Source organism: Neomonachus schauinslandi, chromosome 12 (assembly GCF_002201575.2).
Source record: "Neomonachus schauinslandi chromosome 12, ASM220157v2, whole genome shotgun sequence".
NCBI lineage: Eukaryota > Metazoa > Chordata > Mammalia > Carnivora > Phocidae > Neomonachus > Neomonachus schauinslandi.
The window spans coordinates 55,093,503-55,120,344 of record NC_058414.1 but is presented as its reverse complement, the minus strand read 5'-3'; the positions used below and the strand labels follow the sequence as shown (position 1 = coordinate 55,120,344).

The 26,842-nt window shown below is 35.1% G+C and overlaps 1 protein-coding gene and 2 pseudogenes across 2 annotated transcripts in view; 1 reads left to right on the top strand and 2 right to left on the bottom strand.

The window, feature by feature from the left end:
• The window catches only part of STK31 (serine/threonine kinase 31), an 84,746-nt gene that overhangs the window by 17,226 nt on the left and 40,678 nt on the right, over positions 1-26,842 (bottom strand). For both annotated transcript variants that reach the window (XM_021689790.1, XM_021689791.1), the window contains exons 12-22: positions 25,928-26,107; positions 24,177-24,293; positions 22,442-22,561; positions 21,001-21,132; positions 19,688-19,789; positions 17,416-17,496; positions 15,683-15,808; positions 14,585-14,710; positions 14,317-14,403; positions 13,490-13,639; positions 9,735-9,857 (exon numbers count right to left, since the gene is read on the bottom strand). In XM_021689790.1, coding sequence (XP_021545465.1) covers positions 9,735-9,857; positions 13,490-13,639; positions 14,317-14,403; positions 14,585-14,710; positions 15,683-15,808; positions 17,416-17,496; positions 19,688-19,789; positions 21,001-21,132; positions 22,442-22,561; positions 24,177-24,293; positions 25,928-26,107 — 1,344 coding nt within the window. The remainder of the gene's footprint in view (positions 1-9,734; positions 9,858-13,489; positions 13,640-14,316; positions 14,404-14,584; positions 14,711-15,682; positions 15,809-17,415; positions 17,497-19,687; positions 19,790-21,000; positions 21,133-22,441; positions 22,562-24,176; positions 24,294-25,927; positions 26,108-26,842) is intronic.
• LOC110579858 lies at positions 4,259-4,812 on the bottom strand (annotated as a pseudogene).
• LOC110580139 lies at positions 5,082-5,455 on the top strand (annotated as a pseudogene).

The window sequence follows — 26,842 nt, the reverse complement described above, 5'->3', positions numbered from 1 at the left end:
AAAGACAAGGAAAAATTGTAAAAGTGCTAAAGAAAAACATCACATTACCAAGAAACAAATGATTTAAATGACAGTGGGTTTTTCATGAGAAACCATGAAGCCTCAAAGAAGGTGGCACAACATTTTTCAAGTGCAAAAAGAAATATAAACCTAGAATTCCATACACAGCAAAAAGTATTCTTCAGAAATGAAGGTGAAATCAAGATGCTCTCAGATGAAGGAAAACTAAGAATCTGTCATTGGCCGACTTATCTTAAAGAAGTGGTGAAAAGAAGTTCTTAAAACAAAGGAAATGACAAAAGAAGAAATACTGAAACATCAGGGATGAAAAAACAATAAAAAGTAAAAATATAGTTAAACAGAATAAACTATCCTCAAAAATAACACACTTTGGGAGGTGAACTCCTCCAAGCTCTCTGCACTTGGATCCAATAAAAAAGGAATGATGAGTCTCAGGTTCTTGACTGGGTCTCAAAGGAGGTCCAGAAACAGGAAATTTCTGTACAGAGGAGAACACTAGAAATATTAGTGGGTCCACTGAGTCTGGAACCCTTAAGTCTCCAGTATCCCATCTGCAACAATGAGATCAATTCCACTCAATCTGCTTATAATGTTAGAATCACTTCCAGATTTTAGGGGGCTGCCACCACCCCTTTTCCTTCTCCTAAGATTTCTTTCTTATTGGAATGTTCCTGACATGCACACATCACAGGCCACATAAGCTAGATCTAAAGCAATGACAGGATATGGAATATTATTTTTCCCACTGTCTCTTACTTTTGGATTAAGCATCAAAACAAAGCATAATGTGTGAAAAGTACACCTAAATTCTAAAAAGAAGTGTTAAACAAGTCCATGCAAGGCTTTCTAAGAAGAGGATTTCTCACCAAACAGCTCATAGAAGATAAGGTTAGCTATGCCTCGAAAAGCAGATTATATAAGAGAAGAAAAGGAGTAAAAGAGAATACAGTCTGTATGTTCTATGATGGGGTTCAAGGTTGATGAAGGAAAGAAGAGAAGCTAGGAGGTTGCTGATACAAGTGCACAAAACATTGGAGATTTAAGAGCAGTTATAGTAAAATGAGAGATTAGGGAATCCTGTCAAGATAAAAATGCACTGGATTGGATTCTACTTCTGTAAAAGAAAAATTACAGAGGATCACAAAATCGTGGTTTTAGAAAGTAACTGAAATTGCAAGAAGGTATGCATCTCAAGTTGTTAAGAAGGTCCAGAAAACCCAAGGTTAGTTGTTGAATGGATCAGTATGATTACTAACATCTCCTAGAAATACATTGAGTTGGAGTTTTTAAAAAATCTTCAAACAAGGCTCCAAAGAAATGTACAAGGAGACATAAATAAGAAATGAGTAGATGAACTCACCAAGAAAACATGGTATACTTAAAAAAAAAAAAAAGCCTACTACTTCAGTACATAATTGTGGCTAAAACTTAAACATTCATTCTGATACCATAAAGACATGCATTCAGTCAATTAATATGTGAGTGTCTCTTCTGCACCCAGCACATTGCAGATATAGCAGCAAGTAAGACACACAAGCTGCCCCCAAGAAGCTCACATTCTATTGGCAGAAGCAGAAAATAATAAACATAAATAAAAGAAATATATAGTATGTTGAGAGAAAACTAAAGCAGGGAAAAGGGTTGCATTTTAGCTAAGAGTAGGCTGAAAAAGTGTCATTTGAATAAAAGAAATGCACCATTTACTTCTCTTTAAATTATTCAGCTTCCTCACAGCACCCACACACAAACACAATTTTTGTGTTTTGAAAACGTTTTTTCAATATAACAATGTCAGAATTGCTCTAATTTTTACAACTGGCTTCCAACAAAGCCTTTAAGGATTTCACTGTAACCGGGGCCCCTGGGAGGCTCAGTCAGTTAAGCATCTGACTCTTGGTTTCGGCTAAAGCCATGATCTCAGGGTCATGATCTCAGGGTCATGAGATGGAACCAGTAGCGGGCTCCACGCTCACTCCAAGTCTGCCTTAGATTCTCTCCCTCTCCCTCCCTCTCCTCTTCTGCCCCTCCCCTACTCGCATGCCCACACACGCGCACTCTCTAAAATAAATAAAATCTTTCAAAAAAAGAATTTCATTGTAACCTAAAAAGAATTGAAGAATCTTTTTTTTTATCTTTTTTTTTTTTTTAAGATTTTATTTATGGGGCACCTGGGTGGCTCAGTCGGTTAAGCATCTGCCTTCAGCTCAGGTCATGATCCCAGGGTCATCAGGCTCTGCACTCAGTAGGGAGTCTGTTTGTCCCTATCCCTCTCCCTCTGTGCTCTTTCTCTTTAAAAATAAATAAATAAAATCTTTAAAAAACAACAAAACAACAACAAAAAAAAGATTTTATTTATTTATCTGTCAGGGAGAGGGAGAGAGAAAGCACAACCAGAGGAAGCAGGAGGCAGAGTGAGAAGGAGGGTCCCTGCTGAGCAAGGAGTCCAATGCGGAACTCAATCCCAAGACCCTGGGATCACGACCTGAGCTGAAGGTAGATGCTTAACCATCTGAGCCACCCAGGCATCCCAAAAATTGAAGAATCTTAATACAAATGACTTTAAGACAAAACAACCTTTCAAATGTACCAGTGAAAAGTTATGGTTTACTGGAGGTAGAAGGGTCATGAACACTCAAACACTAGTTTTCTGTAGTTGAAAGCAGTCTTCAGAATATTTGCATCATTTAATCTGGGTATCATAACAAAAAATAACTCAAAACCAAAATATCTTATGATGTGACCAAAATATCTAGTCTATTTTACAGTTTTAATATCAAATAAGCTGTTATTTTTATTTTTGCTAATTCTAAAACTTTTAAAAGCCAGTAATAGTCATCCATTCATGGCCGTGGAAATATGATCCTTTGATAATGAATGGTTCCCGTTTAACTCTGAATAATGCCTTTTCAAACACAGCCCGTAGGTCTTGACTTCCTGTCATTTCATAAATTTTGCACTGTATGTTTTTGCTATAACTTGCCTAATTCTTTGAGAAGATCAAAGTATATATAATCTTTAGTACTAAACTAACTTTCCTATCAATAAAATAATTATTTTGAAATAAAAAGAACTTGAACTAAAAAAAATAAATAAAACTTTTTTAAAATATCACAATAGCTCCAAAAAATGAAATACTTAGGTATAAATCTAATAACAAACATATAGGATCTCCAAGCTCAAAATACCAAAAGCCGATTAAAAAAAAAAAAAATCAGGGCGCCTGGGTGGCTCAGTTGGTTAAGCAACTGTCTTCAGCTCAGGTCATGATCCTAGAGTCCCAGGATCGAGTCCCACATCAGGCTCCCTGCTCAGCAGGGAGTCTGCTTCTCCCTCTGACCCTCCCCCCTCCCGTGTGCCCTCTCTCTCTCTCATTCTCTCTCTCAAATAAAATCTTTAAAAAATAAAATTTAAAAAAATCAAAGAAAACCTAAATAAATGGAGTTCATGGATCAACCTGGTAAAGATGTCAATTCTCCCCATATTGACCTACAGATTTAATACAATTCCAATTAAAATCACAGCAGGGTTTTTGGTACATATAGGTAAGCTGTTTCTGAAAATGTATATAGAAAGGTAAAGATATCCAAATAGCTAAAACAATTTGATGAAGAAATTCACACTAATTATACTACCCAATTCTTTTTTTTTCTAAATGGGGTGATTTAATGAATAATACAACCTAAATATAAGGACTCCAAGCCAAGAGTATAAAATTAAGGCAGCTATTTTATTTTGAACAAGAAAGTGGCATAAGCAACTCCACGTATCCTCCCACTAATATGAGAGCTTGCCCCCAACAGCACTCCCCGCTCAGTTCTGGAAGAGAAGTGTCTTCTACCTGGCAAGTACCATCATCAACTATGACACCTTCTTACAAAGTAGGCATGGCATCAACCAACATCTGCTTACAAAAAACCAGGTCCAGATGGAGCAGCGTGGCACTTACATTTGGGGAGACGACTCTCATTCAGGTTAAAGGTGAACACATGTGCTGACACAGGGTTGCTGACCACTGATCTTGAATTAGGTAAGATGAATGAGATTTGTCCACATTCTCAGTTTCTCCCACGTAAAAATCACTTTTATAATAAAGTTCCTTTCATTAAAACATACTCTAATCAAATAATCTTGCAAAGGAAAGCTCACCTAGCCCCAAGTCTACAATATAAAAGCAAGGGAAAAGGACTGGTTCTCTGTTGTGATCATGTTCAGGACATTCACAAGGGCAAAGGGTGAGCTAGGTCCCAGAAGCACCTCTACATTGTCTGATCCAAAATTTCCATGTACTGCCCTCGAAATGGTCAGCCAGCCAGTTGTACACCATGCACACCAGTTCTCCCACAAATAGCCCCATGGCCTTCATGTAGCTCCTTTCCTCCAGTGTGAAGTGGCGATAAATCCCTGCAGAAAGAGTTATCATGTTTCCTTCTTCCATGAAAATGAGGTCCACTGGTCCTCTTTATCTCTCACATCAAAATACCCACTGCCATCCAAGATGTAGCAGATCTATTCATCATCCAGGTGCAAATGCTCCTCATAGAACATCTTAATCTTTTCTTCATAATTTGGTAGTTTATCTTCACATATGGTTATTATATCCATCCAGGAGTAGTTTCTCTCTCTTCAGATCTTCTCTAATTCTTGATCCTTCTCATATTTGTCAGCAGCCAGCTTCCAGTAAAGAACTCTGAGCCAGCACAGCTGCTCCAGGCTGACGAGATGGCCGGGCATGGTGTGGTGGGGCCTCCTCTGGTGGCTGGTGGACTCATCCATGTACCAGGCCTGCACCATGGCTGGGCCGGGCTGCCACAAGCAACCGCACCTGCACAATGGCCCAGGCCCAGACCACTGACCCTGTACCTACTACCCAATTCTTAAGACTTACCATAAAGATACAATAATCAAGACTGTGTGGTATTAGTAAACAGATAAATATATAGATCAATGGAACAGAATAAAGAGTCCAGAAACAGACTTACACAAACATGACCAACTAATGCTTTACAAAGATGCCAAGGAAAGTCAGTAGAAAATAAGTCTTTTTGGCCATCTTGGAGTCTGTGGAGGCCTGCTGGGAACAGGACTCCTATAACACCAAATAATGTCTAGAAGGCTGTGGTCCAAGGCCATTTTTGCTGGCTATAAGCGGGGTCTCCGGAACCAGAGGGAGCACACAGCTCTTCTTAAAATCGAAGGTGTTTATGCTCGAGATGAAACGGAATTCTATCTAGGCAAGAGATGTGCTTATGTGTACAAAGCAAAGAACAATACAGTGACTCCTGGTGGCAAACCAAACAAAACCAGAGTAATCTGGGGAAAAGTAACTCGTGCTCATGGAAACAGTGGCATGGTTCGTGCCAAATTCTGAAGCAACCTTCCTGCTAAAGCCAGTGGCCACAGAATCCGTGTGATGCTGTACCCCTCAGGGATTTAAATTTAATGAAAAGTAAATAAATAAAGGTGTAGATTTGTTCTCTTGTATTTTTGTTTAAAAAAAAAGAAGTCTTTTTAACAAATGGTGTTGGAACAACTGGACATCCATATGCAAAGAACACAGACATTGACATAAACCTCACTCCTTAAACAAAAACTACATTAAAATTAATCCTAGATCTAAATGTAAAGCATTTAACTATAAAGCTTTTAGAGGGAAATAACAAGAGAAAATCTTCAAAGGACTGTATGCCAAAAATAGTCAACTATATTACATGTTAGTTAAAAAATAAAGTTTTAGAGGTGCCTGGCTGGCTCAGTTGGTAGAGCATGCAACTCCTGATTTCAGGGTTATGAGTTCAAGCCCCACATTGGGCACAGAGATTACTTTAAAAAATTAAATTAAATTAATTTTTAAAAGTCCTTAACATTAAAGAAGAGCAGAAATTCAGTACAATAGTATACGGACTCATATAGAGCTCTTTACTACCATTTGATGAAGAAAGAAAATAGATGAAACAAAGACTATTACCATACATAAATGATATTTTATGACAGCTCTGAGGAACACAAAAATATACAACACATTTACTTTCATCCCTTTGATGTAAAGAAGAAACAGATTACTGAAGCAATGATTAAAATGATGCCAGTTTAATTATTTCTATGACTATGATGGTTCTATGAAACTGAGCTCTAAATACACAAGCCAGCAAAAGGCTAAAACTTGTAAATAATTAAATGGGGAGATTCCCAATGATTTTGGTAACAGCTTTACTGAGATATAATTGATGTTCAACAAACTACATATATTTAAAGTAATATGATTAGTTTTGATATATGTATATACCTACAAAATCACCACAATCAAGCCAATGGAACTCAGTGATCATGCCAAAAAATTCCGTCATGCCACTTTGTAATCCATCCCTCCCCCTTCCCCTCTACCCTCAGACCCCAGAGCATTAATGATCTCCTTTACGTCACTATAGGTTAAGTGTACATTTTTCACAAGTTTATATGGCTTCTTTAGCTTGGCAGGATTATTTTAAGATTCTTCCATATTATTGGGTGTATTAATAGTTCTTTCCTTTTTATTGCTAGTAGTATTCCAATGGATAGACAGCAAACTGTTTATCCATTCATCTAGTTGATGGATATTTCAGTTGTTCCTAGTTTTGGGCTATTACAAATAAAATGTCTTTGAATATTTGCATACAACTCTGTGTGGACATATGCTTTCATTTCTCTTGGCTAACTACCTAGGAGTAAAAATGGCTGGGTCACATGGCAGGTATATGTTTAACCTTTTAACAAACTGCCAAATTTTGTTTTCCAGAGTGGTTGCTCCACTTACACTCCTCTCAGCAATATATGAGAGATGCAGCTGCTCCACATCTTAGTCAACACTTGGTATGGTCACTCTTTTTAATTTCAGGCATCCTTGTGGGGGTGTAGTAGTATATTATTTCAGTTTTAATATGCTTTTGCCTAATAACTAAAGATACATGTTTATTTACCATATAGATATCTTATTTCATGTCTATTTAAACAATTTTTTTTAAACTGAGTTGTCTTATTTTTGAGTTTTAAGAGTTCTTTGTAAACGAAATACAAGTCTTTTGCAAATACTTTCTCCCAGTCTGTATGTCTTGACCTTCATTTTTGTAACAGTGTCTTTTGAAGAGCAAAGTTTTAAATTTTGATCAAATCCGAATTACTGATTTTTTTCTTTTATACTTGATGTTTTTTAATATCCTATTACAAGAAATCTTTGCCAAACTCAAAGTCAATAAAATTATCTCCTATGTTTTATTCCAGTTTTAAAGACTTAGGTTTTAATAGTGATTCTAAGGGGCATATGCACCCCAATGTTCATAGCAGTAATGTCCACAATAGCCAAAATATGGAAAAGAGCCAGATGTCCATCCACTGATGAACGGATAAAGAAGGTGTGGTATATATTATTACTCAGCTATCAAAAAAATGAATTCTTACCATTTGCAACGACGTGGATGGAACTAGAGGGTATTATGCTAAACAAAGTAAGTCAATCAGAGAAAGACAAATATATGATTTCATGCATATGTGGAATTTAAGAAGCAAAACAGATGAACATAGGGGAAGGGAGGGAAAAATAAGATGAAATCGGAGACAAATCATAAGAGACTCTTAACTATAGGAAACAAACTGGGGGTTGCTGAAGGGGAGGGAGGTGGGGAGCTGGGGTAAGTGGGTGATGGGCATTAAGGAGTGCACTTGATATAATGAGCACTGGGTGTTATATGCAACCAATGGATCACTGAACTCTACATCTGAAACTAATAATATACTATCTGTTAATTGATTTTAAATAAAATAAAAGACTTCAGTTTTACCTTTAAATCTAATATACACTTAGAGTTAATTTTTATAAATTGTGCAAGGATTAAATCAGTTTTTTTATATATAGATATCTAACTGTTACAGCACCATTTGTTGAAGATGATCCTTTTCCTCACAGAATTGCCTTGAAATCTTTGTCAAAAGTAACTGATCATATATTTCTACTATTTCATCTATTTCTACTGCCTTTATTCTGTTCCATTGATCTGTATGTCTAACTTTACACCAACATCACAATGTTTGATTCCTTATAATTTTATTAAGTCTTAAAATCAGGTAGTTTAAATTTTCAAAACTGTTTTAGCTACCCCAGTTCCTATGTATTTTCATATAAATTATACCTGATTGTCAATTACTGTTGAAAAAATAAAAGGGCCTAGAAATACTTTTGTTGAAATTGTATTGAATCCATAGACCTATTTAAGAATTCACATCCAGGGGTGCCTGGGTGGCTCAGTCCGTTAATTGCCTTCGGCTCAGGTCATGATCCCAGGGTCCTGGGATGGAGCCCCACGTCAGTCTGACTCCCTGCTCACTGGGGAGTCTGCTTCTCCCTCTCCCTCTGCCCCTCCCCCGCTCATGCTCTTGCTCTCTCTCTCAAAAATAAAATCTTAAAAAAAAAAAAGAATTCACATCCATACAACATTCAGTCTTCCAGTCCATGACCATGATGCAGCTCTCCATTTATTTATGTCTTCTTTAATTTCTCTCAACAATACATCATAGTTTTCAGGGTATAGGTCTTGCAAATTTTTTGTCATATTTAGCCCTAAAAATTCCAAATTTTTGATACCCATGTAAATGACTTTTTAATTTCAATTTCCTATTGTTTGTTGCTAGTATATAGAAAGTTAATTATTATACTGATTTTGCATCCTGCAACCTTGCTAAACTTGTTAATTCTAGTAGCTCTTAAGTATATTCCTAAAGTTTGCACATAATTAATCATGTCATCTTTGAATAAAAACAGCTTTACTTCTTCATTTTTAAACTGTGTGCATTTTTATTTCTTTTTGTTGACTTATCATACTGGCTAAAACCAGGATCAGCAAACTATGGCCTGCACACCAAATCTTTGCCACTACTTTTTGTGTATAGCCTATAAACCAAGAATGGTTTTCACATTTTTAAGTGTTTAAAAGAAAATTAAAGAATACTATTTCATGGCACATGAAAATTATATGAAATTCAAATTTCAATGTCCATAAATAAAGCTTCATTGGAACAGAGCCATTCATTCATTTACGTGTATTTATGGCTACTTTCCACAGCAGCAGAGACCATATGGCTCCCAAGGCCTAAAATATTTACCATTTGGCCCTTAATAAAAAACTTTGCTGACCCCTGGGGTAGAATCTCCAGTACAATGTTAAGCAAAAGAAGTAAAAACAGACATCCCCTCCTTGTTAATACTCAATCCCTCATAATTTGTAGGAAGAAGAAATTTAAGCCATGGATAAAAAAGCAGCTACTTGATTTATAGTGAAAGCAGGAACACTTACTCAAGGCTCATTTAACATTTCTTTTCCACATGCATGAACCGTTTATAGATTAATATAGGACAAAATCATCTTTACTGTTAATCTTGACTTTAATAAAACAATAGCATGATATGTAAAATATGTATCAAGCCAATTGGTAGTAAGTATACAATAGATGATAGGAAGTATATAGCTTATGATAAAACTTTTTTCAAAAAGGGAAGGAAAAAAACAATTTTCTACTAATTTTTTTTTTACTAAAAAGCTACCACTGCTTTTTATCCAGAGGAGTATGTTCAGGAAAACCACTATAAAATCATCACTTTATATACTTAAATATATATAAATATATTTACACATATTTATATATTTTTTTATATATGACTAATCTATTTCAATAAAAAAATAACATACCCATAATAAAAGACAGCCATAAGCATACAAGTCAGAACTTGGAGAAGCAGGCTTTCCCATTTTCAGTTCAGGTGATATCAAACTCAAGTCACCGATTACCATGTTCACTGAGGCTCGCTGACTCTACAAAAACAGTAAGTTAAATATTTTAGAGGCAATACAGATGAGGTAGCTTCTGTGAAGTCCTCTGCATTTAATCAACACAAAAAACATTCATTTGAAATATTTTGTTCTCTCTTGCTTTCAAATATTTTTACCCAATATCTGCTATTACAAATTGCTCTTAAAATCAGTCTCATAAAATTAACAGTGAGACTTTGGTTACATTTCACATTACAGCCTCAAGTAGATTCAAAACCAAGAAACACCGATTATTTAAACATTTGGAACCTCTTTTAAAAATAAAGTTCATAAAGGCAAGAAGGAGTGCTATTTTCTAATTTTGAAAATTCTAAATAGCTTTTTTAAAAACTGGAAGTCTACAAAGTACTTTCCTTCTTTATTGATTATTTTCTAAGTATACCATTTCTTATGTGTCAAAAGATGTTCAGTGATAAGAACATGTCTGGACTCAGACAGACCTTGGCGGCAATTCCCACACTCCCACTTACTTGCTGTGTGACCTTGGGCTTTAACCTCTTTGAGCCTAAATTAACTGTAAAATGGAAATAATATCTATCTTACAGTTACTGTAAAGATAAAGATAATTAGCACAATAATTACCTAGTACATATCACTAAGAGTTAATTATCTCTTCTCCTCCCACTACCTCTATCCTTGCTTCTTACAGCGTAGTCAAAAGTCCTGTAGCTAAGGCATAACCTGAGACCTTGTTAGAAATGCAGACTCTCGGGCGCCTGGGTGGCTCAGTTGGTTAAGCGACTGCCTTCGGCTCAGGTCATGATCCTGGAGTCCCGGGATCGAGTCCCACATCGGGCTCCCTGCTCAGCAGGGAGTCTGCTTCTCCCTCTGACCCTCCTCCCTCTCATGCTCTCTGTCTCTCATTCTCTCGCAAATAAATAAAATCTTAAAAAAAAAAAAATTTAAAAAAAAAAAAAAAAAGAAATGCAGACTCTCGCCCAGAAATTTGCATATTAACAAGATCCCAGGTGATTCATATGCACTATAAAGTCTGAAAAGCAATGATCGTGACAACAGACTATCTCTCAAATTTTTCTTCCTGATTAATACTTCAATCTGAGAGCAGTAAGAAAAGAGTGGAGCAAAGGTGAGTTTAATAAGTATTTCAGAGTAAGTAATTTTAAATGAAGATTAAAACGATGTTTTGGGAGGGGCGCCTGGGTGGCTCAATTGTTAAGCGTCTGCCTTCGGCTCAGGTCGATCACCACATCTGGCTCCCTGCTCAGCGGGAAGCCTGCTTCTCCCTCTCCCACTCCCCTTGATTGTGTTCCCTCTCTCGCTGTGTCTCTGTCAAATAAATAAATAAAATCTTAAAAAAAAAAAAAACAACGATGTTTTGGGAGATAATAACAGTTGACAAATCAGCATAAAAGAGGAAAAATAATTCTTGGAGTAGTCATGTGTGTACATAGTTGTGCAAATGGCATGCTCAAAAGGTAAACTAACTATGATCTCTAAGAGTTGAGAACTTTTTTAAACTCCTAATTCAGTCATTTTTCTTAGGATATTACCTTAATTTTCAGATAAATTAATATGATAAAAAATATTTCAATAAGTCTACTTTGTATAAATCTTTCTTAATCCAGCATTTCATTATAGTTCTACATTTTCATTTTCTCCTTTTTTTTTTTTTTAAAGATTTTATTTATTTATTTGAGACAGAGAGAATGAGAGAGACAGAGAGCACATGAGAGGGGGGAGGGTCAGAGGGAGAAGCAGGCTCCCTGCCGAGCAGGGAGCCCGATGCGGGACTCGATCCCGGGACTCGATCCCGGGACTCCAGGATCATGACCTGAGCCGAAGGCAGTCGCTTAACCAACTGAGCCACCCAGGCGCCCCCATTTTCTCCTCTTTTTGACTACCATATGAAAACCACTAAGACTACATATACACCAATGGCATTACCCTATGACTTGCAAATGACCAAAGTATAAAGCATTAAGACTTACACTAGTCAAAAGGGAACTGCTCAGACAATAAAATGTTAGCAAGAATGTAGAGAAACTGAAATCCTCATACATTGCTGATGAAAACGTAAAAAGATGGAGCCACTTTGGAAAATAGTTTGGTTCCTCAAAAAGTGAAACACAGAGTTACCATAGAGCAAAACAATTCCACTCCCAAGAGAAATGAAAACATATGTCCACACAAAAACCTGTATACTAATGTTCACAGCAGCATTATCCATAATAATCAAAAAGTAGAAACAACCCAGCTGTCTACCAACCGATGAATGTAAAAACAAAATATGGTATATCCATACAACAAAATATTTGGGCATTTTTAAAAAGGAATGAAGTTTAGATACATGCTACAAGACACCTGAACCTTAAAAATGTTACACTAAATGAAATAAGCCAAAGGCCACATATTGTATGATTCCATTTAAAGGAAAGGTCCAGAATAGTAAATCACAGGGACACAAAGTGGATTAGTGGTTTCCAAGGGGCTGAGTAAAGGAGGAAATGGGGAATGACTGCAAATTTGTATGGGGTTTCTTTTTGGGGAGCGTTAAAGTTGTTCTGGAATTAGATAGTGGTGATCAATACACAACTTTGTGAATATACTAAAAACTAGTACTGAACTGTACACATTATGTGAATTGCATCTCAATAAAGCTGTTATTTTAAAAAAGAAAACTGCTTGCCCATTCTACGAAAAAAAAAATGACAGTATGCTCTTCCATTGTCTAAAATCTCCTATCTTTAGGGGTGCTGGGTGGCTCAGTCAGTTAAGCATCTGCCTTTGGCTTAGGTCATGATCCCACATGAGGCTCCTTGCTCAGCAGGGAGCCTGCTTCTCCCTCTCTTCCCCACTCTCTGTCTCTCTCTCAAATAAATAAACAATAAAAATAAACTTTAAAAAAAACTATCTTTACTAATTGCCTGTTCTGAGGCGCTAAAATTATGACACCAAATTAGCAGCTAACATAGTTGAACCATCACTTAAACTAAATGGAAAAGTCCAAGGTTCCCAAGTTTCTAAAAATATCCCATTAATCAAAAATTAGCGAAATATGTATATCCATATTTAATCTACTGGTGGGAGAGGGCACCAGCAGAAGGGGATAGGAGATGGCCACCTAGTTTTCCTTGTGTATTTACAAGCAATTAAATATTTCTTGATGATGATAAAATAATTAATCATTAGTGCTGTCAGTGCCATTGACTGTAATGTTAGGTTGCTCCTAATACTTAGAGTTAAAAAATATAATGCACAGGGGTGCCTGGGTGGCTCAGTCATTAAGCGTCTGCCTTCGGTTCAGGTCATGATCCCAGGGTCCTGGGATTGAGCCCTGCATCGGGCTCCCTGCTCCTCGGGAAGCCTGCTTCTCCCTCTCCCACTCCCCCTGCTGGTGTTCCCTCTCTCGCTGTGTCTCTAACAAATAAATAAAATCTTTAAAAAATATATATATATATATATAATGCACAGATTTAGAAACTCTTGTCCTAGCACCTAGCTGGTAACAGTTAGTTGCTTACACTACATGACACTACATACCTTAACCAAGACAGAGGTCTTATAATAAATTACCATATCATGTAAAAGGCTGAACTAATGTCTAATAATATTAATGAGGTCTAGAACCTATTTGTAAAACCACAATACTTTACCACAGATTTGGTGAAGTCAAAATCTCCAACAATTCCTTGTTCACGATTTAAAGCAAATACATTGTTCTGATGAAGTGATCCATGAATTATGTCAGCCTTGTGCAATATATGCAGGCCCTGGGCAACACCTTTCATGACCTTTAAAGCTTCCTACAGATAAGTACACACAAAAGATGTCAGGAAGTCGGCAAATCATTTTAATATCTGAACCTTTTCTTTAATTAAAAGACTTTTCCAGGAGTGAGTAAAGCTTCTTCCAAATGAACCTTTAATAAGAATACAGCATAGAGAAAAAATAGAAGACCAGAAGCCCTGATTATGTAATATCATACACATATAACTTAAAACACTGAGTCTCTAAGAAGACTTAGATTACAAATGAGCATATATAGCATCTAGAAAAGAGACTAAATACTGTTACCAGGTAAGAAGAATCAAGGCATCCTCTATTTTTATTACTAATTCAAATTCACAATGTAAATTAAAGCTGTCACTTAAGCACTTATAATATCAAGTGCTATACTACACAATTTACATACAGCACAGCTTCATGGTTATAAGCATGGACTTTGGTACCAAAAGACCTAATTTCAATTCCCATCTCTGCCTCTTATTGAGGACCCTGTGCAAGTCACTTAATCTCTGTGAGCCTCATTTTTCTCATCTATATATAACAGGATAACTCACATCACAGGATTGATGTGACAATTACATAGCATAATACCAGTCAAAATTTTACATAGTATATAAAGCATATACTATGCCCTCTAATATTAGGGGTTATTTTCTCATTTAATATATCCATGGAAATAGTGTTTTTTACTTACTTCTGAAGTTAAAGGCACACTGGCTTGAACAGCACTCAGGTTTGCCCTAGGGTAGTATGGGACCATCAGATAAGCCATAGGATCAGACTAAAAGCAAAACAGAATGAAACTCAAAGTGAAAAATTCTTCAATGTATTTTTAGTATACATCAATTATACAAGGTAACTTTTTCTTTATGTTAAAAGGAATGGACTACCTCTCTAAAGCTTGGAGCTAAAACTTATTATAAATAAAATGTTTTCTGCAAGAGATTAGCTAAGAACTTTACCTTACACAAAAATAGGAATATCAATGGTAGTAACCCAGACTCTTCTTTAGCTTCTCTCCAAGCTCTGTGATAGGCGGCTGCTCTCTGAATCACCCTAGCTTCTGTGTCCACATCTACAGAATAGCCCTGGTACCAAAAAGAGATGCAATGGTAATTCCAACATTAAAAATCTTACTCTAATTACACATTATTTCAACTTAAACATAGTGATTTTTATATAATTTAAATTATATCTAATTTTATTTTTTAATTATATAAGTACCTTTTCTATTTGCCTTGAATGCTATAATTTAGAAAGGAAAGAACAATTCTACCTATACCTTTTTATTTTATGTTAGTCATCATACATTATATCATTAGTTTTTGATGTAGTTTTCCAGGATTCATTGTTTGCATATAACACCCAGTGCTCCATTCAATATGTGCCCTCCTTAACACCCATCACCAGGCTAACCCATCCCCCCACCTCCCTCCCCTCTAAAACCCTCAGATTGTCTACCTATACCTTAATATACATTCTATAATGCATTGCTACTAGGGCCAAATTAATTATCCTATTATGATTAACAGTTTCCCAGCTCAAAAAAGAAATCAAAGAACAGAAAATTGTACTGGCAAAACAGTTGAAATTTCAAAGAGCAGTGTAAGTAAAGCAAGAATTTTAAAAGGCTGTTGGATAGAATGTAGTAAGTTCACCCAAAAAAGAAAAGCCAAGTATATCCTATTAAAGATACGTATTATTTAGGAAAATGAGGGAAACTCTGAATTCAAAATTAGTTCTGGCAACTAAGTAGGAAACATAAGCATCATGCCAGTTAACTCATATAATTTTTTTAAGGGGGGGAGGAGAGAGAGATGTGAGGGGGAGGAGGGGTAGAGGAAGAGGGAGAGAGTCTCAAGCAGGCTCCATGCCCAGGACCTTGAAATCTTGACCTGAGCCGAAATCCAGAGTCAGATGCTTAACCAACTGAGCCACCCAGGCGCCCCTCAACTCATACAATTTAGAAAACAAGCAGTGGATTTTTACTTTCCTGAAAATAATACCACCAACTCCTCTTTATACTTCTGAGTCTTCCACAGGTCAGAACTTAAACTTACCTTTAAAAGAATTATCTGCCCATTAACCTCAGAACAAACTAAAGGACGCTTGCTGCTAAGTTCCTTCATGGGCTCAGCATCAAGAAGATCCCGTTCCAAACTCATAGTAAGAAGACCACCAGAGTTCTAGGCACAAATTTTTATTACAGTTAAAGAATCCAAACCATCCCAGTACTTTTAAATCATCAACATAACTAGTTACATGCTATGAGATGATTTGGACATCATCAACCCTACTGGAGAAACCAGTAAAATAAAAATACTGAAAGCTTCCTGATTTTTCCAGTTCCTGGCTCTTGAAGTCCTCTCACCCAAATTGTAATCAACATACATTTAGCGGCTGCTACAGTTGTAGAACAAATTCCGAATATGATTGGGATTAACCAGATATGTATCCAAAAACCCTGATGTTTACTTGGAAGACTTCATGTGTTTCCTAAAAATATTAAAATGATGACAGATAAAAAGAAGGCTGTAGAATGGGAATGAGAAGTATAAAAATTATGACTACTATGAAGTAATTCTAACACCTCTGCCTCTGTTTGAAGTGGAATCCTTGAAAGTGAAAATGGTTTTCAAATATTTTAATTCTATTAGGTATTTCTGCCACTTTTTAAAAGGAATACATTTTTTGGATAAAACCTATCAACAATTTAGATCAAGGTAAATTTTATTGTGGTGTAATTTTAGTAAGAGGGGCTGTGAAATTATTTTCTGGCTTTTATTTTTATGTGTTGTCAATATTATTTAAGTAAACCACAAAATATAATCAACCTACAGAGGTTTCCTGGGCATACATCACTCAAACATCTTAAAATCATTAAAGGAGTCCATGAGCTATGATTAAAACATTTTATAATCTTTCACAATAAAGAGATCAGCACACTTCTAAAAACTAATTTTCAAGTCCTACACAGCACCACATACTCACTCATCCATCCTACATGAGTGTCTAAGCTAAAGTTAAAGAACTGTGAAGAAAATCCCACATTATTTTAAAGTCTAGTCTGGAAAAATTTTACAGTAATTGCTTTAACAATTTAAGGGGACTTTAATCTTACATATTCATGAGTTCATAACTCTATAAATACAGCCATTTCTGTACTACCTTTAAGCTATTATCATGAATTTAATGACAATATTAAAGAATAGATCTTTCACTAGTCCTTCATCCTTAGCAGGCAATATAAAACACAGAGCTAACAGATTCTGCCCTGAGAGCCAGAGTTTACTAATCCTGCTCCATACAGGCCTTCTGTCCAATACACTGATTTCCCAGGCTTTGAATCCTGCCTGCCTAGAAAACTATGCCCATGTCCACATCTCTACTTAACCAATTCTCTAGAATTCCCAGCCTGCTTTAACCTAAAAGATATATTCTGCTTAAATTCCTCATGACTGGCAGTGTCCTGCCTTTATTCTAACTCTTGAAACAATAGCTAAAATTGCTTTATCATTTCAAGAAATAAATACCTGTAATTCAAACAAGTGTCATGCAATGTACTGAATAGACATGAGGAAAAGAGAAAAACATGCAAATGAATACAAACGTTAGAATACAATACGCCAATACTAAAGATAGTCTTGAGGAAAAGTTCTAACAATACCCAGAAACTATTCATCAGGAAATCTTCATAGTAAGGACAGCATAAATTTAACATTGACACACAATTTAATATCATCACTTTTCAACCCTCTACAGAGTAGTAATTCTCAGGGGCAACAAAGCTTACCATGTACTTAAGTAACCCTATTTCAGGATAAAGCAGAGGCAGCTCAGGGAACCATTTCTGTACCAGGCTATTCAGCTTCTCCTAAATTTAAAAAATATTTTTTATTATAAATCAACATATATTCAATTGTGACATGTTGCTCTTCAGGAAAAAATAACATACCACTATCTCCCTCACTATAAATCTAACAAGATACACAATCTAATAAGATGTATAATCTAATAAAATATATAATCACTGATTTTGCCTTCTACTACAAGAGATATCAAATGAGGGGCGTCTGGGTGGCTCAGTCATTAAGTATCTGCCTTCGGCTCAGGTCATGATCCCAGAGTCCTGGGATCGAGCCCCACATCGGGCTCCGTGCTCAGCGGGAAGCCTGCTTCTCCCTCTCCCACTCCCCCTGCGTGTGTTCCTTCTCTCGCTTTGTCTCTCTCTGTCAAATAAATAAATAAAGAGATATCAAATGAAAACCAAGAGTCATCCTGGGTCAAAGTTACCAGCTTACTACCAGAACAAAAACTTAATTATCAATTTTATATTGGTATATATATATAGGCACAATATCTTGCCTAAGATCAAAGTACACACTCACTTCCAAGATAAAATGAAAATGTATGTTGATAACATCAATTTGCATCATAAAATTGTCATTTCTCAGAATATTAAGAATACACTGACATTTTAAAATAATAGCTATTTCATTTAGGAGGGGGAAAAATCATAAAAGCCTTGAAAGAAACAGCAAATATGCAGCTCTACAAAAGCCACTTTGAAGTAAATGTGAAAACTGAGGATCCTTAGAAAAGTCATTTGTCACAATTATTAAGTAAAACTTCTAGACACTTGTCAACTCACTGGGAGATAGCTATTTTATCCAAGGTTCATAAGGTGAGTAACTAAGCACACACAGTCAGATGAATTTGCTAAATAAAACATAACACTTAGAATGTCTATTATTTTTTTTATTTTATTTAAATTCAATTAATTAACATATAGCATATTATTAGTTTCAGAGGTAGAATTCAGTGATTCATCAGTTGCATATAACACCCAGTGCTCATTACATCAAGTGCTCTCCTTAATGTCCATCACCCACTTACTTCATCCCCTGAACCCCCCCCTACCTCTATCAACCTTCAGTTTGTTTCCTATAAGTTAAGAGTCTCCTGTTTGTCTCCCTCTCTGACTGCCTATTATTTTCATTGTATTTTTATTGTTCAAAGCAGTGTCCACCTTACTTGTTCCCCCATAACATCCCTGAAACATAAAATGTATCACTTCCATTTATTTATTTATTTATTTGTGAGATAAAGAGAGGCTGTATACCGAGCAGGAGGGGAAAGGCAGGGGGAGAAAGAATCCCAAGCAGGCTCCACACCCAGTGCAAAGCCTGATGCAGGGCTTGATCTCACAACCCTGAGATCATGACCTGAGCCAAAATCATAAGTCTAACGTTCAACAGACTGAGCAACCCAGGCACCTCATATTCTTTCCCTTTTAAAGAGAAAATACACTGACAGACTCTCCCAAGGTCACAAAATATTAGCATAAAAGTGGAGACTTAAAGATGTAACTTCCCGGGACGCCTGGGTGGCTCAGTTAAGCGACTGCTTTCGGCTCAGGTCGTGATCCCAGGGTCCTGGGATCGAGTCCCGCATCGGGCTCCCTGCTCCGCAGGGAGCCTGCTTCTCCCTCTGCCTCTCTCTCTCTCTCTGTCTCTCATGAATAAATAAATAAAATCTTTAAAAAAAAAATTAAAAAAAAGATGTAACTTCCCCCCAAAATTCAGGTAGTTGCATTTTGTTATATTCTTCAACTAAATTATGCTGCCCCATTAATGTTTTCATTGCAGCATTAGGTTAAAAGAGTGTTGATTTAGATTTTATTAAAGGAAAAAATCTTTAGCTCCATGTGAAACAGAAATCAAGCAATATGTACAAGTATGTTTGTGCTATAATCTCAGAAAAAAAGACTAAAAAGGAAGTTAAGTGAAAAGTTAACAGGTACTACTACTGTTATAACTGAATGGAAAAGTCACAGGTGGTATTTTTTCTTCTTTATAATTTTCTGTGATTTCCACATTTGGTACAATGGTTATTAATTATCATCAGAAATTAATTTCTAAATTCACATAAACATTACTATGCAAACATAACTATGCTAATATAATCTCCAGTCTTGTCATTATAGTGCACTTCATAAAATGGATATATGAATTCAATTTCTACAATAAAAACTAATTCAAAACTTCAAAGAATTAAATACTTACATATTCCTCCTGCTCACGATAGATTTCCTGAAAGACACTATTGCGCAACTGAGCTATTTCTTGTTTTATTTTCTCAATTTCAGATCCATCATGGTCATCAGACTTTAACCAGAAAGAAAAAAGTGACCTTACAAGCTTATTAAAGTAGACCGAAAACAAGTCTTCCTAGTAAGAATGCAACTTCTATGGCAAATCACTCTGATTTCTATGTGTCCTTCTGTATCTAGCAGATAACAGACCCTCATAACACTTACTTTATTCTAACACTGACTTTTCCCAAACCTACAAAAAGGAATAAAAAACAAAGACATAAAATCAACACAGATTTTTCTTGTCTCTTGATTTGCTATAGATTTTCTCTAAGAAGATGACCACCTGCCATCATAAAGTAAATGTCAATAATAGGAACCAAAATACAACTAAATTCTCTGGAACTGTTTTCTACATGAGATTTGGTTAAAAAAAAAAAGAGAGAGTAAATGTATGGTGTGTCTATTAGAGGACAGACAATGCAGGCCTCAAAAAGACTTCTTAAAATTTAACTCCAACGATAATAAACAAGCCACCTTAAAAAGTATATATGTTTTCTATGTTATATTTCTCCAAAAATTAAACTAAAAAAGACCCGATTCCCCAGAGTCCAGAATAGAATGAAAAACTGGAAAAATCTTAAACCATTAAATTAGTTTCACTCCAAGTCCAATTAAGTGCTCCAAAGAGGAAGAGCCAACTCAAGTTGCATTAAGACATAATGTAGATTCCTTTTGTTAATTAATCAATCCTCAAGGGAACACAAAGAATTACCAGTTTATTCAGTTTCAAACTGAAAGAAGGAGGTTAGTCCAGATTAGAGTGTCTGAATTCTTCCAGTTCTATTATCGTATGAAAACAACTTAGAATATTTAGGAGGAACAGTAAGTCCAGCCATTAAAAAGAGAGCTAACAAAGAATATCATGATCTTAAAAATACTTTATGACAAAATTCTACCTTTAGGGGAATACCTTGCATGTAGTAGATTGTATTAAGTATTATAACAGTCTAAATCAAAAGAATTTTTAAATTGTTCTAAAATATTTGTTACTAAAAACAAAAGCAGCCATGTAAAATGTTTCAAAGAACATTTAATGACATGGTAAAATGTTTACACTATTAATGTAATAATCTTACATACACAGAAAAAAAGATAAAAATATATAAAACAAAATGTAAATAATAGTTCTATATTTTAAAGAATGTATTTACGCATTATTTTCAGGAATCAGAGTAAAATGAGGTACACATGGAATTTCATAAGAACCAAGTGTTTCCTTACTTCTTCCAAATTATTCTTTTCAACCAATTTCCATCTCAGTCGAGCTTTTAAGTTTTTCAATGTCTTTTTAATGGACAGCAAGTGATCCACATTGGGGTTCTTATTTAAACATTCGATAATCTGCTTCTTAAACTAAGTAAGAAAAAAAGTTATTATATTTTCAAAGCATAGACAACAATATTTATTGAAGTCACTTACTGACCATTGCTTATTTCTCTACTAAGATTCAACTAGTATTTACTAAGTTCAGATTGAAATAAGAAATTCCACAATTTTGAAAAAGACAATCTACTAACTGATTTCTTAGTTATCCACATTTCTATCCAGGAGAATATGAGTCCCAGCAATCAGAGTAGCAAAGGTAAGAAAAATATTTCAAGCTGAGAGCTACAGTGAGACATCTTTGCTAGATACTATGCAAACTGAATTTCTAGTGAGGATATAAACTAAAATTACCTTCCCCAAAGTAGTGTGACAATATGTTACCAATTTTTAAGAATGTTGATTCCTTTTGACTTAGTAATTAACAATTTTTAGGAATCTATCTGAGGAACACACAAAATTATGCACAAAGATTACGTACAGTATTGTTTATGGCTAAAAATAAATAGAAGTAACCTTAACATCTAACACAGATGAATGTTAAATAATATTGTACATCTATGCAAGTGATGATGCTTTAGTTGCTCAAAATGACAGTATCGAAGAATCATTAATTACATGGGGCAGTATTCATAATATACCATTAAATGAAGAAACATTTTCAAAACAGTTTACAAAACAATGCAATGCACATGATATATGTACATATATATAAGTCACCATACAAAAAGAAAATACTCTGAAACTAGCCCTGAGTATCTATCTCTTAGGCTAAGGGGATTATAATCAATGTTTTTATTTCTTATCTTCCTGTATTTAGCAAATTTTCTACTGTAAACCTGTACAGGCATAAAGATAATGATGGTAGAGATTAGGTTTTATTTTTTTTTAAGATCTATTTATTTATTTTAGAGAAAGAGAGAGCATGAGCAGGAGGGGCAAAGGGAGAGGGAGAGAGAATCCCAAGCAGACTCTGCGCTGAGAGCAAAGCCCAATGTAGAGGGGTTCCATGCTATGACTCCGAAATCATGACCCAAGCCGAAACCAAGAGTCAGACATTCAACTGACTGCGCCACCCAGGTGCTCCAGTAAAGGTTAGGTTTTGAAGAACTCAAGGAAATCAAGGATTTAAGACAATCCAAAACTTCAACATATTTTTATCAATTAAACCACTATTTTCACTGTAGGGTGAATTTAATTACACACCAGCTAACTATACTGTTTTTCTAGCAATAATAGTTACCTATACACTGGATATTAAACTACTTGAGAAAAATTTAAGTATTAAAAAATTCAAAGGATCAATATAGAAGACCAAAAAAATAAAGCATAATCCAACCTCAATACTGTCCTCATACTTGGATTGTATTGTAGCAATAAGCCTTTCCTCTGAACGGATCTTTTGTAGTACTTGACTATATGTATTTAAAATGATCTCCTTGTCTGCATCACCTTGCTCCTAAGTGAAATAAATCATACACATAGAATTATTCACAAAAGAGTATCCAAAATAATTTAAACCTCCAATAACAATGAACAGACTTTAAAATAATGCCTTTAAAAATTCTATTTTTTTCAAAATATTTCTTAAATATGTATCTTTTTCGAGACAGAAGAGAGACTGATATCAAAGATGTTCATGTAGAAAATTCTGCTCCCATCACATTATTATTCCTACAGCTTTCTAGATTAGTGTTAAAGGAAATCAAGGATACCACTACACTAAACTTAAGAACTAAACAACACATAGAATTTCAACACTTTACTTTTAGAAATCATCTATTAACAACCACTTCTAAAATCAAGTCTGACAAAGAGGTACAAACTTCCATTTATAGAATAAATAAGTCATGGAGATGAAAAGTACAGCATAGAGAACATAGTCAATAATATTGTAATAAACAGTCTTGCAAGGTGACTGACAGTGACTAAGATTATCCTGGTGAACACTGAGTAATGTATAGAAATGTCAAATTACTATGTTATATACCTGAAATTAACGTAACACTGTATGTTAATCATACTTCAGCAATAAAATAAAGTCTGACTAAACCATCTAAATACTATTAAAAATAGACTTTAAAAATAAGGAAATACAGAAACGTATTTTTCAATGCCAACCTGAAAAAACAGCAAAAGGTAAAAAGAAACAAGTAAAAGGAACAACATAACCAATGAGACTTTGGTAAACAGCCTGAAAAACTGGGAAAGAGTCCCAGTGAGCAATAACAACATTATGAAATGCTCTTTTGAAGAGCTACACTAATTTTTAACTTGGCATGACGATAGGGAACATACACAGAACAGAAAGGGAGCTACTAATCATTCTTGTATATACACTTCCAGAGCTCTCCCAGATTTTATTTTAATTTTTCACAAATTCTAAAGTCTTTTCTTACAGTCATTGGGTATGATGGACTCAAGAATCAAATGACACAGAAAGCTGATACACTCAGATTAAGAGGAGTTTTCCTAGAATTAAACATTAGATTTTATTTTTTTAATGTGAAATGTCCTATTAAAATGAAAATATCAGGAGATGGGTATTAAGGAGGGCACTTGTTATGATGAGCACTGGGTGTTATATGTAAGTGATGAATCACTAAATTCTACTCCTGTAAGCAATATTACACTATATGCTAACTAACTAGAATTTGAATAAAAATTTGGAAGAGAAAAAAAAAGAAAGTACACATCATTTAACAAAGTGATGGTTACCAGAAGGGAAGGGGGTGGGAGGGTGGATTAAATAGGTGATGGGAATTAAGGAGTGCACTTGTCAAGATGAGCACAGGATGATGTACAGCAGTGCTGAATTAACTGTACTGTACACCTGAAACTAATATAACCCTGTATGTTAGCTAACTGGCATTAAAATAAAAACTTAAAAAAAAAATGAAATTATCACTCTGTGGAAGAATAAAAATTTGCATTGTGTTTGGATTAGAACTTGACAACGTTACTATTTCAAATAGGTCTGTAAGAGGAAAACTAAGATCAGTCTTCATACTTTCTAATTAGCAAGAAAAACCATATTGCTTCAAAGGAAGCAGTAATAAAGAATATCAACTCACAATCAGAGATATCTCCAGCTCTTTGCAGACACTTGACTCAGTCTTCTCTAGAATTTCATCAAGACTACTGATTGTGTCTTCAGAAGTTCGTGACTCTTCCACAGAGAGATCAAAAGCCTCATTTGCAAAAAATTAAAACATGAAAGTATCTCATTTAATTATTTCAATTAGTATTGTGTCCTTATACCTAGAGCAAAGCATTAGCCTATGCACTGGGCAATGTGGGGGAAGTAAGGATACACAAGAAAGATAAAGTACTGCCCTCCCAAAACTTACGCATCAAAAAAGAAAAAGCACACACATATCACACACATAAAACACAGATTTTTTAACATAATCTGTGGTTAAGAGACATAAAAGGAAAAGTATGAAAAAAAAAACCAACAAAACAGAAACGAGACCAAGACTTTGTGAGGACAGTAAAAGAAGCGGTCTGACTAAAAGCTGGTAAGAACCTTAAATGCTTAGGTGAAAAGTTTAAATCTGATAGGTAGTAGGCAGACAATGTCAGCTCTTTAATAAAAAATACCAGGTATATGATTATACCTGGTATTTAGTGATGACCTACTAAGTATTTAGGAATCTGGAGATTAAAAATTAAAGATTAAACCCAGATGACTTCCATCTCTTTAGGAAAACAAAGGTATTTTCTACCAGGATACAGACTTTATAATAAAGTGTTAAATAGAATAAAATCATGGGCCCAAATTATAATATAGAACATAAAAGTCATAAGCAGTCACTTTGATTTCAGAGATTAGATATGTGATTATGGAAATCTGGATTTGGGAAACAGCTATGGAAATGAAAGAAAAGGATGCATGATAGTTAACCTAAGCAGAAAAACATTCTGATCAATAACAAAAGACAACAAAAAATAACTTAGTTAATATATCCATTAAAAAGTACCAAAATGAAGAGTTCTGGAGGTAGCTGGGAGATTAAAGACTTTTTTTCCCCAAAACAAAGCTAGAAATGCATATATGTAAGTCATTCACACAGATAAATGACACCTTGGGTGTCTCTTGCCCTTGCTGAGAAGGTTGTAAAACAGAGAGAAGAACAGAGAAAACAGAATCAGTAACAAAATGAGGCTGAAATTTAATTAGGGTTCCAAGTATATTAACACAACACTACATGCCCCTACAGCTTTTGAAAAATTACATGGTGTTTTTAAAATAATAAATAAGAATAAATAAGAACTAATAAGAATAATACACAAAATATCATTTCTAATATCTAGTATCAACCGAGACTAGTATTCTCCATTTGTTAGATATCTTTAAGATATTTAAGATATCTAAAACTTAAAAGACTTAAACACTGTCAATTAACATATTTTCAGCATGAGTAGTTAGCCAACTAATGTTAAAACACACGTCTCGCTAAAAAAGAAACTAAACAAAGAAGAAAGCTCTACTACCATCTAAAGCACATGTATATACAATAAGACCCTTATCTCTGCACTATAGCTATAGAAAATACACTAGACTTGTAATAAATTCCAGTGATACTATCTTATACCTAAAATGGTTTATGAAGCTATTTTTCATATGTTCCTAGAGAATACAAATATGTAAATCCTTCACTCCTCCATCCCAGCCCTCTTCCCCTCAATCCCTCTCTTCCTCTTCCTTTCTTCTCCTCAGAAAAGAAGTAAATTATACTTGGAAAATTATTAAAAAACCCATATTCCCTGGGCCAACAACACTACAACACCAACACCACCACTGGGCAAGAGCTCTTATTACCTTTACGGTGTTCTGGAACCATGCTACAAGACGTTGTAGAGAAACCTCTGTTTCACTTCTAACATTGGTGAACTCCTCTCTTTTATCACACTTCCAGTCATAAAATTTCTTAAGTATTTCTTCAGAGTTTGTCCCTTCTTTGGCCTGTCCATATACTGCCTCTAAAGAGGTTGACAAATCCTACAGAAACAGATTTCTGTTTATTAACTTCATATTAGGATTCAAGCAGCATCTTAAAATCTATGAGACAGAAAAGTAGTATGTTGAGGGGTGCCTGAGGGCTCAGTCAGTTAAGCATCTGCCTTCGGCTCAGGTCATGATCCCAGGGTCCTGGGATCAAGCCCCACGTTGGGCTCCCTGCGAGCCTGCTTCTCCCCCTCGCTCTGCCTACTGTGCTCTCTGCCAAATGAATAAATTTTTTTTAAAAAGTAGTATGTTGAATCTCTATCCTTAACAATCTTATAAATAAAACTTAGAAACATTAGATATGAAAATATAAAACTACCCAGAAGGCAATTTATTTGGACTATAAGAGTAAAAGTTAGACAAATAATTCCAATTAAGGAAGATACTGAACATATATATGAACTTAAAAAGCATTTTAAAAAGGACTAGAAGTGATAAGACAGCCTAGTAGCTCTCTCTAGGAATAAAACTCCAGAAATGTCACTGAGACAGAGGAAAGCTTAAAAATATCCCAGAAATTTTTATCACAAAACTTTAAGATACCTTTGGAAAGACAGAAGATAATTGGTGCTTAGCAATGAGCAAGTCACTGCAAAGCTGAAGAAGGCTTGTACCACAGCAGAAAACAGCATGTGGGAAAAGAGAACCTTCTTCATATGCCCTTCTCTCTCACACTGTAAAGCAGTAGCACAAAGCAAGACGCAATGGTTTATACAAGTACAGTACAGG